The sequence below is a fragment of the Phyllobates terribilis genome, unplaced genomic scaffold, assembly GCF_046119375.1.
Source record: "Phyllobates terribilis strain yellow unplaced genomic scaffold, ASM4611937v1 Scaffold_12__6_contigs__length_324123572, whole genome shotgun sequence".
Classification (NCBI taxonomy): Eukaryota; Metazoa; Chordata; class Amphibia; order Anura; family Dendrobatidae; genus Phyllobates; species Phyllobates terribilis.
In genome coordinates, this window is record NW_027362772.1 from 157,117,220 (window position 1) to 157,137,991 (window position 20,772).

Sequence of the window (20,772 nt, forward strand, 5' to 3'; positions counted from 1 at the left end):
CAATAATGCAGCATATAAGTATAGTCTATATGGCAATAATGCAGTATATAAGTACAGTCTATATGGCAGTAATGCAGTATATAAGTACAGTCTATATGGCAATAATGCAGTATATAAGTACAGTATATATGGCAATAATGCAGTATATAAGTACAGTCTATATTGCAGTAATGCAGTATATAAGTACAGTCTATATGGCAATAATGCAGTATATAAGTACAGTCTATATGGCAGTAATACAGTATATAAGTATAGTCTATATGGCAGTAATGCAGTATATAAGTACAGTCTATATGGCAGTACTGCAGTATATAAGTATAGTCTATATGGCAGTAATACAGTATATAAGTACAGTCTGTATGGCAGTAATGCAGTATATAAGTACAGTATATATGGCAGTAATGCAGTATATAAAAACAGTCTATATGGTAGTAATGCAGTATATAAGTATAGTCTATATGGCAGTAATACAGTATATAAGTACAGCATATATGGCAGTAATGCAGTATATAAGTACAGTCTATATGGCAGTAATACAGTATATAAGTACAGTCTATATGGCAGTAATGCAGTATACAAGTATAGTCTATATGACAGTAATGCAGTATATAAGTATAGTCTATATGGCAATAATGCAGTATATAAGTATAGTCTATATGGCAGTACTGCGGTATATAAGTACAGTCTATATGGCAGTAATACAGTATATAAGTACAGTCTGTATGGCAGTAATGCAGTATATATGGCAGTAATGCAGTATATAAATACAGTCTATATGGTAGTAATGCAGTATATAAGTACAGTCTATATGGCAGTAATGCAGTATATAAGTACAGTCTATATGGCAGTACTGCAGTATATAAGTATAGTCTATATGGCAGTAATGCAGTATATAAGTACAGTCTATATGTCAGTAATGCAGTATATAAGTATAGTCTATATGGCAGTAAGCCAGTATATAAGTATAGTCTATATGGCAATAATGCAGTATATAAGTATAGTCTATATGGCAGTAATGCAGTATATAAGTATAGTCTATATGGCAGTAATGCAGTACATAAATACAGTCTATATGGCAGTAATGCAGTATATAAGTATAGTCCATATGGCAGTACTGCAGTATATAAGTACAGTCTATATGGCAGTAATACAGTATATAAGTATAGTCTATATGGCAATAATGCAGTACATAAATACAGTCTGTATGGCAGTAATGCAGTATATAAGTATAGTCTATATGGCAATAATGCAGTATATAAGTATAGTCTTTATGGCAGTAATGCAGTATATAAGTATAGTCTATATGGCAGTAATGCAGTACATAAATACAGTTTATATGGCAGTAATGCAGTATATAAGTACAGTCTATATGGCAGTAATACAGTATATAAGTATAGTCTATATGGCAATAATGCAGTACATAAATACAGTCTGTATGGCAGTAATGCAGTATATAAGTATAGTCTATATGGCAATAATGCAATATATAAGTATAGTCTATATGGCAGTAATGCAGTACATAAATACAGTCTGTATGGCAGTAATGCAGTATATAAGTACAGTCTATATGACAGTAATACAGTATATAAGTATAGTCTATATGGCAATAATGCAGTACATAAATACAGTCTGTATGGCAGTAATGCAGTATATAAGTATAGTCTATATGGCAATAATGCAGTATATAAGTATAGTCTATATGGCAGTAATGCAGTATATAAGTATAGTCTATATGGCAGTAATGCAGTACATAAATACAGTCTATATGGCAGTAATGCAGTATATAAGTACAGTCTATATGACAGTAATACAGTATATAAGTATAGTCTATATGGCAATAATGCAGTACATAAATACAGTCTGTATGGCAGTAATGCAGTATATAAGTATAGTCTATATGGCAATAATGCAGTATATAAGTATAGTCTATATGGCAGTAATGCAGTATATAAGTATAGTCTATATGGCAATAATGCAGTATATAAGTACAGTCTATATGGCAGTAATACAGTATATAAGTACAGTGTATATGGCAATAATGCAGTATATAAGTACAGTCTATATGGCAATAATGCACAATATATCAGTACAGTCTATATGGCAATAATGTAGTATATAAGTATAGTCTATATGGCAGTAATGCAGTATATAAGTACAGTCTATATGGCAGTAATGCAGTATATAAGTATAGTCTATATGGCAATAATGCAGTATATAAATACAGTCTATATGGCAGTAATGCAGTATATAAGTATAGTCTATATGGTAGTAATGCAGTATATAAGTATAGTCTATATGGCAATAATGCAGTATATAAGTACAGTCTATATGGCAATAATGCAGTATATAAGTATAGTCTATATGGCAGTAATGCAGCATATAAGTACAGTCTATATGGCAATAATGCAGTATATAAGTATAGTCTATATGGCAGTAACGCAGTACATAAATACAGTCTATATGGCAGTAATGCAGCATATAATTACAGTCTATACGGCAATAATGCAGTATATAAGTATAGTCTATATGGCAGTAATGCAGTATATAAGTATAGTCTATATGGCAGTACTGCAGTATATAAGTATAGTCTATATGGCAGTATTGCAGTATATAAGTATAGTCTATATGGCAATAATGCAGTATATAAGTATAGTCTATATGGCAGTAATGCAGTATATAAGTATAGTCTATATGGCAGTAATGCAGTACATAAATACAGTCTATATGGCACTAATGCAGTATATAAGTATAGTCTATATGGCAATAATGCAGTATATAAGTATAGTCTATATGGCAGTAATGCAGTACATAAATACAGTCTGTATGGCAGTATATAAGTATAGTCTATATGGCAGTAATGCAGTATATAAGTATAGTCTATATGGCAGTAATGCAGTACATAAATACAGTCTATATGGCAGTAATGCAGCATATAAGTACAGTCTATATGGCAATAATGCAGTATATAAGTATAGTCTATATGGCAGTAATGCAGTATATAAGTATAGTCTATATGGCAGTAATGCAGTACATAAGCACAGTCTATATGGCAATAATGCAGTATATAAGTACAGTCTTTATGGCTGTAATACAGTATATAAGTACAGCATAAATGGCAGTAATGCAGTATATAAGTATAGTCTATATGGCAGTAATGCAGTATATAAGTATAGTCTATATGGCAATAATGCAGTATATAAGTACAGTCTATATGGGAGTAATGCAGTATATAAGTACAGTCTATATGGCAATAATGCAGTATATAAGTACAGTCTATATGGCAGTAATGCGGTATATAAGTACAGTCTATATGGCAATAATGCAGTATATAAGTACAGTCTATATGGCAGTAATGCAGTATATAAGTATAGTCTATATGGCAATAATGCAGTATATAAGTACAGTCTATATGGCAATAATGCCGTATATAAGTACAGCATAAATGGCAGTAATGCAGTATATAAGTATAGTCTATATGGCAGTAATGCAGTACATAAGTATAGTCTATATGGCAATAATGCAGTATATAAGTACAGCCTATATGGCAATAATGCAGTATATAAGTATAGTCTATATGGCAATAATGTAGTTTATAAGTATAGTCTATATGGCAGTAATGCAGTATATAAGTATAGTCTATATGGCAATAATGCAGTATATGAGTACAGTCTATATGGCAGTAATACAGTATATATGCACAGTCTATATGGCAGTAATGCAGTATATAAGTATAGTCTATATGGCAGTAATGCAGTATATAAGTATAGTCTATATGGCAGTACTGCAGTATATAAGTATAGTCTATATGACAGTAATGGAGTATATAAGTATAGTCTATATGGCAATAATGCAGTATATAAGTATAGTCTATATGACAGTAATGGAGTATATAAGTACAGTCTATAAGGCAGTAATGCAGTATATAAGTATAGTCTATATGACAGTAATGGAGTATATAAGTATAGTCTATATGGCAATAATGCAGTATATAAGTATAGTCTATATGACAGTAATGCAGTATATAAGTATAGTCTATATGGCAATAATGCAGTATATAAGTACAGCATATATGGCAGTAATGCAGTATATAAATACAGTCTATATGGCAGTAATACAGTATATAAGTACAGTCTATATGACAGTAATGCAGTATATAAGTATAGTCTATATGGCAATAATGCAGTATATAAGTATAGTCTATATGGCAATAATGCAGTATATAAGTACAGCATATATGGCAGTAATGCAGTATATAAATACAGTCTATATGGCAGTAATACAGTATATAAGTACAGCATATATGGCAGTAATGCAGTATATAAGTACAGTCTATATGGCAGTAATACCGTATATAAGTACAGTCTATATGGCAGTAATGCAGTATATAATTATAGTCTATATGGCAGTACTGCAGTATATAAGTACAGTCTACATGGCAGTAATGCAGTATATAAGTATAGTCTATATGGCAGTAATGCAGTATATAAGTACAGTCTTTATGGCAGTAATGCGGTATATAAGTACAGTCTATATGGCAGTAATGCAGTATATAAGTATAGTCTAAATGACAGTAATGCAGTATATAAGTATAGTCTATAAGGCAGTAATGCAGTATATAAGTATAGTCTATATGACAGTAATGCAGTATATAAGTATAGTCTATATGGCAATAATGCAGTATATAAGTACAGCATATATGGCAGTAATGCAGTATATAAATACAGTCTATATGGCAGTAATACAGTATATAAGTACAGTCTATATGACAGTAATGCAGTATATAAGTATAGTCTATATGGCAATAATGCAGTATATAAGTATAGTCTATATGGCAATAATGCAGTATATAAGTACAGCATATATGGCAGTAATGCAGTATATAAATACAGTCTATATGGCAGTAATACAGTATATAAGTACAGCATATATGGCAGTAATGCAGTATATAAGTACAGTCTATATGGCAGTAATACCGTATATAAGTACAGTCTATATGGCAGTAATGCAGTATATAAGTATAGTCTATATGGCAGTACTGCAGTATATAAGTACAGTCTACATGGCAGTAATGCAGTATATAAGTATAGTCTATATGGCAGTAATGCAGTATATAAGTACAGTCTATATGGCAGTAATGCAGTATATAAATACAGTCTATATGGCAGTAATACAGTATATAAGTACAGCATATATGGCAGTAATGCAGTATATAAGTATAGTCAATATGGAAATAATGCAGTATATAAGTATAGTCTATATGGCAGTAATGCAGTATATAAGTATAGTCTATATGGCAGTAATACAGTATATAAGTACAGCATATATGGCAGTAATGCAGTATATAAGTAAAGTCTATATGACAGTAATGCAGTATATAAGTATAGTCTATATGGCAATAATGCAGTATATAAGTATAGTCTATATGGCAGTAATACAGTATATAAGTACAGCATATGAGGCAGTAATGCATTATATTAGTATAGTCTATATGGCAATAATGCAGTATATAAGTACAGCATATATGGCAGTAATGCAGTATATAAATACAGTCTATATGGCAGTAATACAGTATATAAGTACAGCATATATGGCAGTAATGCAGTATATAAGTACAGTCTATATGGCAGTAATACCGTATATAAGTACAGTCTATATGGCAGTAATGCAGTATATAAGTATAGTCTATATGGCAGTACTGCAGTATATAAGTACAGTCTACATGGCAGTAATGCAGTATATAAGTACAGTCTACATGGCAGTAATGCAGTATATAAGTATAGTCTATATGGCAGTAATGCAGTATATAAGTACAGTCTATATGGCAGTAATACAGTATATAAGTACAGCATATATGGCAGTAATGCAGTATATAAGTATAGTCAATATGGAAATAATGCAGTATATAAGTATAGTCTATATGGCAGTAATGCAGTATATAAGTATAGTCTATATGGCAGTAATACAGTATATAAGTACAGCATATATGGCAGTAATGCAGTATATAAGTAAAGTCTATATGACAGTAATGCAGTATATAAGTATAGTCTATATGGCAATAATGCAGTATATAAGTATAGTCTATATGGCAGTAATACAGTATATAAGTACAGCATATGAGGCAGTAATGCAGTATATAAGTATAGTCTATATGGCAGTAATGCAGTATATAAGTATAGTCTATATGGCAATAATGCAGTATATAAGTATAGTCTATATGGCAGTACTGCGGTATATAAGTATAGTCTATATGGCAGTAATGCAGTATATAAGTATAGTCTATATGGCAACAATGCAGTATATAAGTACAGCATATATGGCAGTAATGCAGTATATAAGTACAGTCTATATGGCAGTAATGCAGTATATAAGTACAGTCTATATGGCAGTAATGCAGTATATTAGTAAAGTCTATATGGCAGTAATGCAGTATATAAGTACAGTCTATATGGCAGTAATACAGTATATAAGTACAGTCTATATGGCAGTAATGCAGTATATAAGTACAGTCTATATGGCAGTAATGCAGTATATTAGTAAAGTCTATATGGCAGTAATGCAGTATATAAGTACAGTCTATATGGCAGTAATACAGTATATAAGTACAGTCTATATGGCAGTAATGCAGTATATAAGTATAGTCTATATGGAAATAATGCAGTATATAAGTATAGTCTATATGGCAGTATATAAGTACAGTCTATATGGCAGTAATGCAGTATATAAGTATAGTCTATATGGCAGTAATACAGTATATAAGTACAGTCTATATGGCAGTAATGCAGTATATAAGTACAGTCTATATGGCAGTAATACAGTATATAAGTACAGTCTATATGGCAATAATGCAGTATATAAGTATAGTCTATATGACAGTAATGCAGTATATAAGTATAGTCTACATGGCAGTAATGCAGTATATAAGTACAGTCTATATGGCAGTACTGCAGTATATAAGTATAGTCTGTATGGCAGTAATGCAGTATATAAGTACAGTATATATGGCAGTAATGCAGTATATAAATACAGTCTATATGGCAGTAATGCAGTATATAAGTACAGTCTATATGGCAGTAATGCAGTATATAAGTACAGTCTATATGGCAGTACTGCAGTATATAAGTATAGTCTATATGGCAGTAATGCAGTATATAAGTATAGTCTATATGGCAATAATGCAGTATATAAGTACAGTCTATATGGCAGTAATGCAGTATATAAGTATAGTCTACATGGCAGTAATGCAGTATATAAGTATAGTCTATATGGCAGTAATACAGTATATAAGTACAGTCTGTATGGCACTAATGCAGTATATAAGTACAGTATATATGGCAGTAATGCAGTATATAAATGCAGTCTATATGGCAGTAATGCAGTATATAAGTACAGTCTATATGGCAGTAATGCAGTATATAAGTATAGTCTACATGGCAGTAATGCAGTATATAAGTATAGTCTATATGGCAATAATGCAGTATATAAGTACAGTCTATATGGCAATAATGCAGTATATAAGTATAGTCTATATGGCAATAATGCAGTATATAAGTATAGTCTATATGGCAATAATGCAGTATATAAGTATAGTCTATATTGCAGTAATGCAGTATATAAGTACAGTCTATATGGCAATAATGCAGTATATAAGTACAGTCTATATGGCAATAATGCAGTATATAAGTACAGTCTATATGGCAGTAATGCAGTATATAAGTATAGTCTATATGGCAGTAATACAGTATATAAGTACAGCATATATGGCAGTAATGCAGTATATAAGTAAAGTCTATATGACAGTAATGCAGTATATAAGTATAGTCTATATGGCAATAATGCAGTATATAAGTATAGTCTATATGGCAGTAATACAGTATATAAGTACAGCATATGAGGCAGTAATGCAGTATATAAGTACAGTCTATATGGCAATAATGCAGTATATAAGTATAGTCTATATGGCAGTAATGCAGTATATAAGTACAGTCTATATGGCAATAATGCAGTATATAAGTACAGTCTATATGGCAGTAATGCAGTATATAAGTATAGTTTATATGGCAATAATGCAGTATATAAGTAAAGTCTATATGGCAGTAATGCAGTATATAAGTATAGTCTATATGACAGTAATGCAGTATATAAGTATAGTCTATATGGCAATAATGCAGTATATAAGTACAGTCTATATGGCAGTAATGCAGTATATAAGTACAGTCTATATGGCAGTACTGCGGTATATAAGTATAGTCTATATGGCAGTAATGCAGTATATAAGTATAGTCTATATGGCAACAATGCAGTATATAAGTACAGCATATATGGCAGTAATGCAGTATAAAAGTACAGTCTATATGGCAGTAATGCAGTATATAAGTACAGTCTATATGGCAGTAATGCAGTATATAAGTAAAGTCTATATGGCAGTAATGCAGTATATAAGTACAGTCTATATGGCAGTAATACAGTATATAAGTACAGTCTATATGGCAGTAATGCAGTATATAAGTATAGTCTATATGGAAATAATGCAGTATATAAGTATAGTCTATATGGCAGTAATGCAGTATATAAGTACAGTCTATATGGCAGTAATGCAGTATATAAGTATAGTCTATATGGCAGTAATACAGTATATAAGTACAGTCTATATGGCAGTAATGCAGCATATAATTACAGTCTATATGGCAGTAATACAGTATATAAGTACAGTCTATATGGCAATAATGCAGTATATAAGTATAGTCTATATGACAGTAATGCAGTATATAAGTATAGTCTACATGGCAGTAATGCAGTATATAAGTACAGTCTATATGGCAGTACTGCAGTATATAAGTACAGTCTATATGGCAGTAATACAGTATATAAGTACAGTCTGTATGGCAGTAATGCAGTATATAAGTACAGTATATATGGCAGTAATGCAGTATATAAATACAGTCTATATGGCAGTAATGCAGTATATAAGTACAGTCTATATGACAGTAATGCAGTATATAAGTACAGTCTATATGGCAGTACTGCAGTATATAAGTATAGTCTATATGGCAGTAATGCAGTATATAAGTACAGTCTATATGGCAGTAATGCAGTATATAAGTATAGTCTATATGGCAGTAATGCAGTATATAAGTATAGTCTATATGGCAATAATGCAGTATATAAGTATAGTCTATATGGCAATAATGCAGTATATAAGTACAGTCTATATGGCAGTAATGCAGTATATAAGTATAGTCTATATGGCAATAATACAGTATATAAGTACAGTCTATATGGCAATAATGCAGTATATAAGTATAGTCTATATGGCAATAATGCAGTATATAAGTATAGTCTATATTGCAGTAATGCAGTATATAAGTACAGTCTATATGGCAATAATGCAGTATATAAGTACAGTCTATATGGCAATAATGCAGTATATAAGTACAGTCTATATGGCAGCACTGCAGTATATAAGTATAGTCTATATGGCAGTAATGCAGTATATAAGTACAGTCTATATGGCAGTAATGCAGTATATAAGTATAGTCTATATGGCAGTACTGCGGTATATAAGTATAGTCTATATGGCAGTACTGCGGTATATAAGTATAGTCTATATGGCAGTAATGCAGTATATAAGTATAGTCTATATGGCAGTAATGCATTATATAAGTATAGTCTATATGGCAATAATGCAGTATATAAGTATAGTCTATATGGCAATAATGCAGTATATAAGTATAGTCTATATGGCAGTAATGCAGTATATAAGTACAGTCTGTATGGCAGTAATGCAGTATATAAGTACAGTATATATGGCAGTAATGCAGTATATAAGTATAGTCTATATGGCAATAATGCAGTATATAAGTATAGTCTATATGGCAGTAATACAGTATATAAGTACAGCATATATGGCAGTAATGCAGTATATAAGTACAGTCTATATGACAGTAATGCAGTATATAAGTATAGTCTATATGGCAGTAATGCAGTATATAAGTATAGTCTATATGGCAGTAATGCAGTATATAAATACAGCATATATGGCAGTAATGCATTATATAAGTATAGTCTATATGGCAATAATGCAGTATATAAGTATAGTCTATATGGCAATAATGCAGTATATAAGTATAGTCTATATGGCAGTAATGCAGTATATAAGTACAGTCTGTATGGCAGTAATGCAGTATATAAGTACAGTATATATGGCAGTAATGCAGTATATAAGTATAGTCTATATGGCAATAATGCAGTATATAAGTATAGTCTATATGGCAGTAATACAGTATATAAGTACAGCATATATGGCAGTAATGCAGTATATAAGTACAGTCTATATGACAGTAATGCAGTATATAAGTATAGTCTATATGGCAGTAATGCAGTATATAAGTATAGTCTATATGGCAGTAATGCAGTATATAAATACAGCATATATGGCAGTAATACAGTATATAAGTACAGCATATATGGCAGTAATACAGTATATAAGTACAGTCTATATGGCAGTAATACAGTATATAAGTACAGTCTATATGGCAGTAATACAGTATATAAGTACAGCATATATGGCAGTAATGCAGTATATAAGTACAGTCTATATGGCAGTAATGCAGAACATAAGTATAGTCTATATGGCAGTAATGCAGTATATAAGTATAGTCTATATGGCAGTACAGCAGTATATAAGTATAGTCTATATGGCAATAATGCAGTATATAAGTATAGTCTATATGACAGTAATGCAGTATATAAGTACAGTCTATATGGCAGTAATGCAGTATATACGTATAGTCTATATGGCAATAATGCAGTATATAAGTATAGTCTATATGGCAATAATGCAGTATATAAATACAGCATATATGGCAGTAATACAGTATATAAGTACAGTCTATATGGCAATAATGCAGTATATAAGTATAGTCTATATGGCAATAATGCAGTATATAAGTATAGTCTATATGGCAGTAATACAGTATATAAGTACAGTCTATATGGCAGTAATGCAGTATATAAGTATAGTCTATATGGCAGTAATACAGTATATAAGTACAGTCTATATGGCAATAATGCAGTATATAAGTATAGTCTATATGGCAATAATGCAGTATATAAGTATAGTCTATATGGCAGTAATGCGGTATATAAGTACAGTCTATATGGCAGTAATGCAGTATATAAGTACAGTCTATATGGCAGTAATGCAGTATATAAGTATAGTCTATATGGCAGTAATACAGTATATAAGTACAGTCTATATGGCAATAATGCAGTATATAAGTATAGTCTATATGGCAATAATGCAGTATATAAGTATAGTCTATATGGCAGTAATGCGGTATATAAGTACAGTCTATATGGCAGTAATGCAGTATATAAGTACAGTCTATATGGCAGTAATGCGGTATATAAGTACAGTCTATATGGTAGTAATGCAGTATATAAGTATAGTCTATATGACAGTAATGCAGTATATAAGTATAGTCTATAAGGCAGTAATGCAGTATATAAGTATTGTCTATATGACAGTAATGCAGTATATAAGTATAGTCTATATGGCAATAATGCAGTATATAAGTACAGCATATATGGCAGTAATGCAGTATATAAATACAGTCTATATGGCAGTAATACAGTATATAAGTACAGTCTATATGACAGTAATGCAGTATATAAGTATAGTCTATATGGCAATAATGCAGTATATAAGTACAGCATATATGGCAGTAATGCAGTATATAAATACAGTCTATATGGCAGTAATACAGTATATAAGTACAGCATATATGGCAGTAATGCAGTATATAAGTACAGTCTATATGGCAGTAATACAGTATATAAGTACAGTCTATATGGCAGTAATGCAGTATATAAGTACAGTCTATATGGCAATAATGCAGTATATAAGTATAGTCTATATGGCAGTAATGCAGTATATAAGTACAGCATATATGGCAGTAATGCAGTATATAAGTACAGTCTATATGGCAGTAATACAGTATATAAGTACAGTCTATATGGCAGTAATACAGTATATAAGTACAGCATATATGGCAGTAATGCAGTATATAAGTACAGTCTATATGGCAGTAATACAGTATATAAGTACAGTCTATATGGCAGTAATGCAGTATATAAGTATAGTCTATATGGCAGTAATGCAGTATATAAGTACAGTCTATATGACAGTAATGCAGTATATAAGTACAGTCTATATGGCAGTAATGTAGTATATAAGTACAGTCTATAAGGCAGTAATGCAGTATATAAGTATAGTCTATATGGCAGTAATACAGTATATAAGCATAGTCTATATGGCAGTAATGCAGTATATAAGTATAGTCTATATGGCAATAATGCAGTATATAAGTATAGTCTATATGGCAGTAATGCAGTATATAAGTACAGTCTATATGGCAGTAATGTAGTATATAAGTACAGTCTATATGGCAGTAATGCAGTATATAAGTACAGTCTATATGACAGTAATGCAGTATATAAGTATAGTCTATATGGCAATAATGCAGTATATAAGTACAGTCTATATGGCAGTAATGTAGTATATAAGTACAGTCTATATGGCAGTAATGCAGTATATAAGTATAGTCTATATGGCAATAATGCAGTATATAAGTACAGTCTATATGGCAGTAATGTAGTATATAAGTACAGTCTATATGGCAGTAATGCAGTATATAAGTATAGTCTATATGGCAGTAATGCAGTATATAAGTACAGTCTATATGACAGTAATGCAGTATATAAGTACAGTCTATATGGCAGTAATGTAGTATATAAGTATAGTCTATATGGCAATAATGCAGTATATAAGTATAGTCTATATGGCAGTAATGCAGTTTATAAGTACAGTGTATATGGTTGTAACGCAGTATATACAGTACAGACCAAAAGTTTGGACACACCTCATTTAAAGATTTTTCTGTATTTTCATGACTATGAAAATTGTACATTCACACTGAAGGCATCAAAACTATGAATTAACACATGTGGAATTATATACTTAACAAAAAAGTGTGAAACAACTGAAAATATGTCTTATAGCTCACCCCAAACCATCTCGATTGGGTTCAGGTCTGGTGACTGTGGAGGCCAGGTCATCTGGCGTAGCACCCCATCACTCTCCTTTTTGGTCAAATAGCCCTTACACAGCCTGGAGGTGTGTTTGGGGTCATTGTCCTGTTGAAAAATAAATGATGGTCCAACTAAACGCAAACCGGATGGAATAGCATGCCGCTGCAAGATGCTGTGGTAGCCATGCTGGTTCAGTATGCCTTCAATTTTGAATAAATCCCCAACAGTGTCACCAGCAAAGCACCCCCACACCATCACACCTCCTCCTCCATGCTTTACGGTGGGAACCAGGCATGTAGAGTCCATCCGTTCACCTTTTCTACGTCGCACAAAGACACAGTGGTTGGAACCAAAGATCTCAAATTTGGACTCATCAGACCAAAGCACAGATTTCCACTGGTCTAATGTCCATTCCTTGTGTTCTTTAGCCCAAACAAGCCTCTTCTGCTTGTTGCCTGTCCTTAGCAGTGGCTTCCTAGCAGCTATTTTACCATGAAGGCCTGCTGCACAAAGTCTCCTCTTAACAATTGTTGTAGAGATGTGTCTGCTGCTAGAACTCTGTGTGGCATTGACCTGGTCTCTAATCTGAGCTGCTGTTAACCTGCGATTTCTGAGGCTGGTGACTTGGATAAACTTATCCTCAGAAGCAGAGGTGACTCTTGGTCTTCCTTTCCTGGGGCGGTCCTCATGTGAGCCAGTTTCTTTGTAGCGCTTGATGGTTTTTGCAACTGCACTTGGGGACACTTTCAAAGTTTTCCCAATTTTTCGGACTGACTGACGTTCATTTCTTAAAGTAATGATGGCCACTCGTTTTTCTTTACTTAGCTGCTTTTTTCTTGCCATAATACAAATTCTAACAGTCTATTCAGTAGGACTATGAGCTGTGTATCCACCAGACTTCTGCACAACACAACTGATGGTCTCAACCCCATTTATAAGGCAAGAAATCCCACTTATTAAACCTGACAGGGCCCACCTGTGAAGTGAAAACCATTTCCGGTGACTACCTCTTGACGCTCATCAAGAGAATGCCAAGAGTGTGCAAAGCAGTCATCAAAGCAAAAGGGGTGGCTACTTTGAAGAACCTAGAATATAAGACATATTTTCAGTTGTTTCACACTTTTTTGTTAAGTATATAATTCCATATGTGTTAATTCATAGTTTTGATGCCTTCAGTGTGAATGTACAATTTTCATAGTCAGGAAAATACAGAAAAATCTTTAAATGAGAAGGTGTGTCCAAACTTTTGGTCTGTACTGTAAGTATAGTCTATATGGCAGTAATGCAGTATATAAGTACAGTCTATATGGCAGTAATGCGGTATATAAGTACAGTCTATATGGCGGTAATGTAGTATATAAGTACAGTCTATATGGCAGTAATGTAGTATATAAGTACAGTCTATATGGCGGTAATGTAGTATATAAGTATAGTCTATATGGCAGTAATGCAGTATATAAGTACAGTCTAAATGGCAGTAATGCGGTATATAAGTACAATCTATATGGCAGTAATGTAGTATATAAGTATAGACTATATGGCAGTAATGCAGTATATAAGTAAAGTCTATATGGCAGTAATGCGGTATATAAGTACAGTCTATATGGCAGTAATGTGGTATATACAGTGGGGGAAATAATTATTTGATCCCTTGCTGTTTTTGTAAGCTTGCCCACTGACAAAGACATGAACAGTCTATAATTGTAAGTGTAGGTTAGTTTTAACATTGAGAGATAGACTATCCAAATAAAAAAAAATCAAGAAAATCACATTGTATAAATTAGACAATTTTTTTTGCATTTTGCTGTGATAAATAAGTATTTGATCCCATACAAACCATTATGAGTTCTGGCTCCTGCAGACCAGTTAGACGCTCCTAATCAACTTGTTACCTGCATTAAAGACAGCTGTCTTACATAGTCACCTGTATAAAAGACTCCTGTCCACAGACTTAATTAATCAGTCAGACCCTAACCTCTACAACATGGGCAAGACCAAAGAGCTATCTACGGATGTCAGGGACAAGATCATAGACCTGCACAAAGATGGAATGGGCTACAAAATCATAAGTAAGACGCTGGGTGAGAAGGAGACAACTGTTGGTGCAATAGTAAGAAAATGAAAGAAATACAAAATGACTGTCAATCGACATCGATCTGGGGCACCATGCAAAATCTCACCTAGTGGGGTATCCTTGATTATGAGGAAGGTGAGAGATCAGCTTAAGACTACATGGGGGGGGGGGGACGACTTGTTAATGATCTCAAGGCAGCTGTGACCACAGTCACCAAGAAAACCATTGGTAACACATTACGCCTTAAAGGTTTAAAATCCTGCAGTGCCCGCAAGGTCCCCCTGCTCATGAAGGCACATGTGCAGGCCCATCTGAAGTTTGCCAATGGACACCTGGATGATTCTGTCAGTTATTGGGAGAAGGTGCTGTGGTCAGATGAGAAAAAAATTTAGCTGTTTGACATTAACTCAACTCGCCGTGTTTGGAGGAAGAGAAATGCAGCCTATGACACAAAGAACACCATCCCCACTGTCAAGCATGGAGGTGGAAACATGTTTTGGGGGTGTTTCTCTGCTAAGGTCACAGGAATATTTCACCGCATCAATGGGAAAATGGATGGAGCTATGTAGCGTAAAATCCTGAGTGACAACCTCCTTCCCTCCGCCAGGACATTAAAAATGGGTCATAGCTGGATCTTCCAGCAAGACAATTACCCAAAACATACAGCCAAGGCAACAAAGGAGTGGCTCAAAAAGAAGCACAGTAAGGTCATGGAGTGGCCTTGCCAGTCTCCAGACCTTACTCCCATAGAAAACTTATGGAGGGAGTTGAAGCTCCAAGTTGCCAAGCGACAGCCTCAAAATCTTAATGATTTAGATATGATTTGCAAAGAGGAGTGGACCAAAATTCCTCCTGACATGTGCGCAACCCTCATCATCAACTACAAAAAATGTCTGACTGCTGTGCTTGCCAACAAGGGGTTTGCCACCAAGTATTAAGTGTTGTTTGCCAGAAGAATCAAATACTTATTTCTCACTGCAAAATGCAAAAAAAATTATCTAATTTATACAATGTGATTTTCTTGATTTTTTTTGGGATAGTCTATCTCTCAATGTTAAAATTAACCTACCCTTAAAATTATAGACTGTTCATGTCTTTGTCAGTGGGCAAACTTACAAAAACAGCAAGGGATCAAATACTTATTTCCTTCACTGTAAGTACAGTCTATATGGCAGTAATACAGTATATAAGTACAGTCTATATGGCAGTAATGAAGTACAGTGGTGGTCAAAAGTATTGGCACCCCTGCAATTCTAGAATCATAGAATCATAGAATCATAGAATGGTAGAGTTGGAAGGGACCTCCTGGGTCATCTGGTCCAACCCCCTGCTCAAAGCAGGATTCACTAGATCATCTCAGACAGATGTCTGTCCAGCCTCTGTTTGAAGACGTCCATTGAAGGGGAACTCACCACCTCTCGTGGCAGCCTGTTCCACTCATTAATCACCCTAACTGTCAAAAAGTTTTTTCTAATATCTAATCTGTGTCTCCTCCCATTTAGTTTCATCCCATTGCTTCTAATCTTTCCTTGTGCAAATGAGAATAAAGATGATCCTTCTACAATGTGACAGCCCTTGACATATTTGTAGACAGCTATTAAGTCTCCTCTCAGTCTTCTTTTTTGCAAGCTAAACATTCCCAAATCCTGCAACCGTTCCTCATAGGACATGGTTTGCAGACCAGTCACCATTCTGGTCGCTCTTCTCTGAACTTGCTCCAGTTTGTCGATGTCTTTTTTAAAATGTGGTGCCCAAAACTGTACACAGTATTCCAGATGAGGTCTGACCAAAGAGGAGTAAAGACCGATAATGACTTCACGTGATCTAGACTGTATGCTTCTGTTAATACATCCCAGAATTGTATTTGCCTTTTTTTCTGTCAGATAATACTCAGTTTCTTCCTGAAAATGATTGCAATCACAAATTCTTTGGTATTATTATCTTCATTTAATTTGTCTTCAATGAAAAAAACACAAAAAGAATTGTCCTAAAGCCAAATTGGATATAATTCCACACCAAACCTAAAAAAGGGGGTGGACAAAAGTATTGGCACTGTTTGAAAAATCATGTGATGCTTCTCTAATTCGTGTAATTAACAGCACCTGTAACTTACCTGTGGCACCTAACAGGTGTTGGCAATAACTAAATCACACTTGCAGCCAGTTAACATGGATTAAAGTTGACTCAACCTCTGTCCTGTGTCCTTGTGTGTACCACATTGAGCATGGAGAAAAGAAAGAAGACCAAAGAACTGTCTGAGGACTTGAGAAACCAAATTGTGAGGAAGCATGAGCAATCTCAAGGCTACAAGTCCATCTCCAAAGACCTGAATGTTCCTGTGTCTTCCGTGCGCAGTGTCATCAAGAAGTTTAAAGCCCATGGCACTGTGGCTAACCTCCCTAGATGTGGACGGAAAAGAAAAATTGACGAGAGATTTCAACGCAAGATTGTGCGGATGGTGGATAAAGAACCTCGACTAACATCCAAACAAGTTCAAGCTGCCCTGCAGTCCGAGGGTACAACAGTGTCAACCCGTACTATCCGTCGGCGTCTGAATGAAAAGGGACTGTATGGTAGGATACCCAGGAAGACCCCACTTCTTACCCCGAGACATAAAAAAGCCAGGCTGGAGTTTGCTAAAACTTACCTGAGAAAGCCTAAAAAGTTTTGAAAGAATGTTCTCTGGTCAGATGAGACAAAAGTAGAGCTTTTTGGGAAAAAGCATCAACATAGAGTGTACAGGAAAAAAAAAGAGGCATTCAAAGAAAAGAACAAAGTCCCTATAGTCAAACATGGTGGAGGTTCCCTGATGTTTTGGGGTTGCTTTGCTGCCTCTGGCACTGGACTGCTTGACCGTGTGCATGGCATTATGAAGTCTGAAGACTACCAACAAATTTTGCAGCATAATGTAGGGCCCAGTGTGAGAAAGCTGGGTCTCCCTCAGAGGTCATGGGTCTTCCAGCAGGACAATGACCCAAAACACACTTCCAAAAGCACTATAAAATGGTTTGAGAGAAAGCACTGGAGACTTCTAAGGTGGCCAGCAATGAGTCCAGACCTGAATCCCATAGAACACCTGTGGAGAGATCTCAAAATGGCAGTTGGAGAAGGCACCCTTCAAATATCAGGGACCTGGAGCAGTTTGCCAAAGAAGAATGGTCTACAATTCCAGCAGAGCATTGTAAGAAACTCATTGATGGTTACCGGAAGCGGTTGTTCGCAGTTATTTTGTCTAAAGGTTGTGCAACCAAGTATTAGGCTGAGGGTGCCAATACTTTTGTCTGGCCCATTTTTGGAGTTTTGTGTGAAATGATCAATGATTTGATTTTTGCTTCATTCTCTTTTGTGTTTTTTCCTTGCAAGCAAATTAAATGAAGATAATAATACCAAAGAATTTGTGATTGCAATCATTTTCAGGAAGAAACTGAGTATTATCTGACAGAATTGCAGGGGTGCCAATACTTTTGGCCACCACTGTATATAAGTACAGTCTATATGGCAGTAATGAAGTATATAAGTATAGTCTATATGGCAGTAATGAAGTATATAAGTACAGTCTATATGGCAGTAATACAGTATATAAGTACAGTCTATATGGCAGTAATGCAGTATTTAAGTATAGTCTATATGGCAATAATGCAGTATATAAGTACAGTCTATATGGCAGTAATACAGTATATAAGTACAGTCTATATGGCAGTAATGCAGTATATAAGTACAGTCTATATGGCAATAATGCAGTATATAAGTATAATCTATATGGCAGTAATGTAGTATATAAGTACAGTCTATATGGCAGTAATACAGTATATAAGTACAGTCTATATGGCAGTAATGCAGTATATAAGTACAGTCTATATGGCAATAATGCAGTATATAAGTACAGTCTATATGGCAGTAATGCAGTATATAAGTACAGTCTATATGGCAGTAATACAGTATATAAGCATAGTCTATATGGCAGTAATGCAGTATATAAATTGTAGGGATTCACGATCTCAGGTTGGCATTAGGTAATGTTCACACAGTCAATACGGTTTGGTCCAAACGTGGGCAATTTTATTGTTTTCATAAAACTCCAAGGGATTCAAAAGCCCAAAACAGCCTCTTCTAGGCACAAAGATATCACAGCTAATAAACAGTTCATTTAGCAGGGCACATATGTCAGTCCTTTCTCCAGGAGCAAACTTTACTCAAATAAGAGGCAGGATCCTACCAGTCTCCATGTCCCCTTCAACCTGAGCTCCGGCAGTTTCTAGCACCAAACAGAAGTGTTCAACTCCAGGCACAGTTCACACTGCACAGTCTGCAGCTTCCACAAGGTTCTCTGCAGCTCCAACACACAGCCTGCCCAGCTTTCCTAGCTAACCCGTGCAGTCTCTATTCAGAGAGAGAGACCTGGCACATCTCTCTCAGCTACAGCTCACATTTTGGCTGGTCATGCACCAGCAGCACTTTTGATTCTGCTCAACATCTAGCAGACTGACACACCTAGTGACCACAGACGCTGGTTCTTAGTCAAAGCTATTCAGGTCAATCTAATCAAGACCTGCAGTGCTATGATTTAACCCTGTCCTACCTGGCTCTTGTAGAAAGTATAGTCTATATGGCAGTAATGCAGTTTACATTTAATATGTTCAATGTTTGCAGTGGCTGCTGTATTCTTTAATGTATATCTATTCTATCCTCGAAGTTCCAGAACCACCTATTTCTCAGACATTTATTACATTGCTCCCCTAATAACTCTTCTGCATTACAGAAATGTTGTACTTGATGCGGTACGTTATCTCCTTGTCCTACCTCTAGCATCTCACCCTGCCCTCCGCCTGCAAGGGCTGTGGATTGTGGCTACAAAGACGAATGAATGGATGGAGGCGACTAATGTGAGTAATGCAGTAATTACTAAATGCTGGTACCAGAGGCTGTAAGGCCACATGTACAATATGTTCTGACTCAGAGCAGCGTAAAAATTCGGCATCGTAGCAATAGGAGCCATGAAAGGTAAGTGCAAGGTTATTCTGCAAATCAGTCACCTCCCTGATTAGCAGGAAGGTGCCGGCGAAATAAAGGCAAAGCTCATTCATCTCTCCCCCTCCCTCTGGCTATACTCATCTGCTCCAGGCAAGATCCCAGCCCCTGCAATGCAACATGCATTGTGTCTATTACCTCTCTCCAGACCTAAGGGTTCAGACAGAGCTGCCATCTTAACTCCAACAGTCACATGCCCAGGAGTTCCCCCGCTGTGGAGGAGGAGGAGGAGGCTGCTGACAGCCCACAAGCCTTGGAGATGCTGTGTGCATCCTGACAGCCACTATATCATCCTCCTCTGCACATGCACTGAGCTACCAAGCAAGTGCCTGGTGTATCAGGCTGCGTAGCTTTCAGATGCCACCTAACATGCCCAAATAATTCCTCCAACGCTCTACAGCGCATGTAAAAGATAATACAATTATAATTTTGTGGGGGTTTTTTTAGGTCACCGAAGCGGAAGATGGTGACGATATACCATTCCCATAAATATAGCGTTTTCGAATAATCATAAAAACCCCTCCTGCAATTCTCAACCTGCCCTAGGTTGGCTGTGGATGACAAACTGTACATGATATAGT

At 34.8% G+C, this 20,772-nt stretch overlaps 1 protein-coding gene across 1 annotated transcript in view; it reads right to left on the reverse strand.

Annotated features, from left to right (window-relative positions):
* The window catches only part of LIN7B (lin-7 homolog B, crumbs cell polarity complex component), a 109,659-nt gene extending 89,175 nt beyond the window's left edge, over positions 1 to 20,484 (reverse strand). The window contains exon 1 of the mRNA XM_073656414.1: positions 20,330 to 20,484. Within this exon, the coding sequence (XP_073512515.1) occupies positions 20,330 to 20,366 (37 nt within the window). The 5' untranslated portion in view covers positions 20,367 to 20,484. The remainder of the gene's footprint in view (positions 1 to 20,329) is intronic.
* Positions 20,485 to 20,772: the final 288 nt, after the last annotated feature.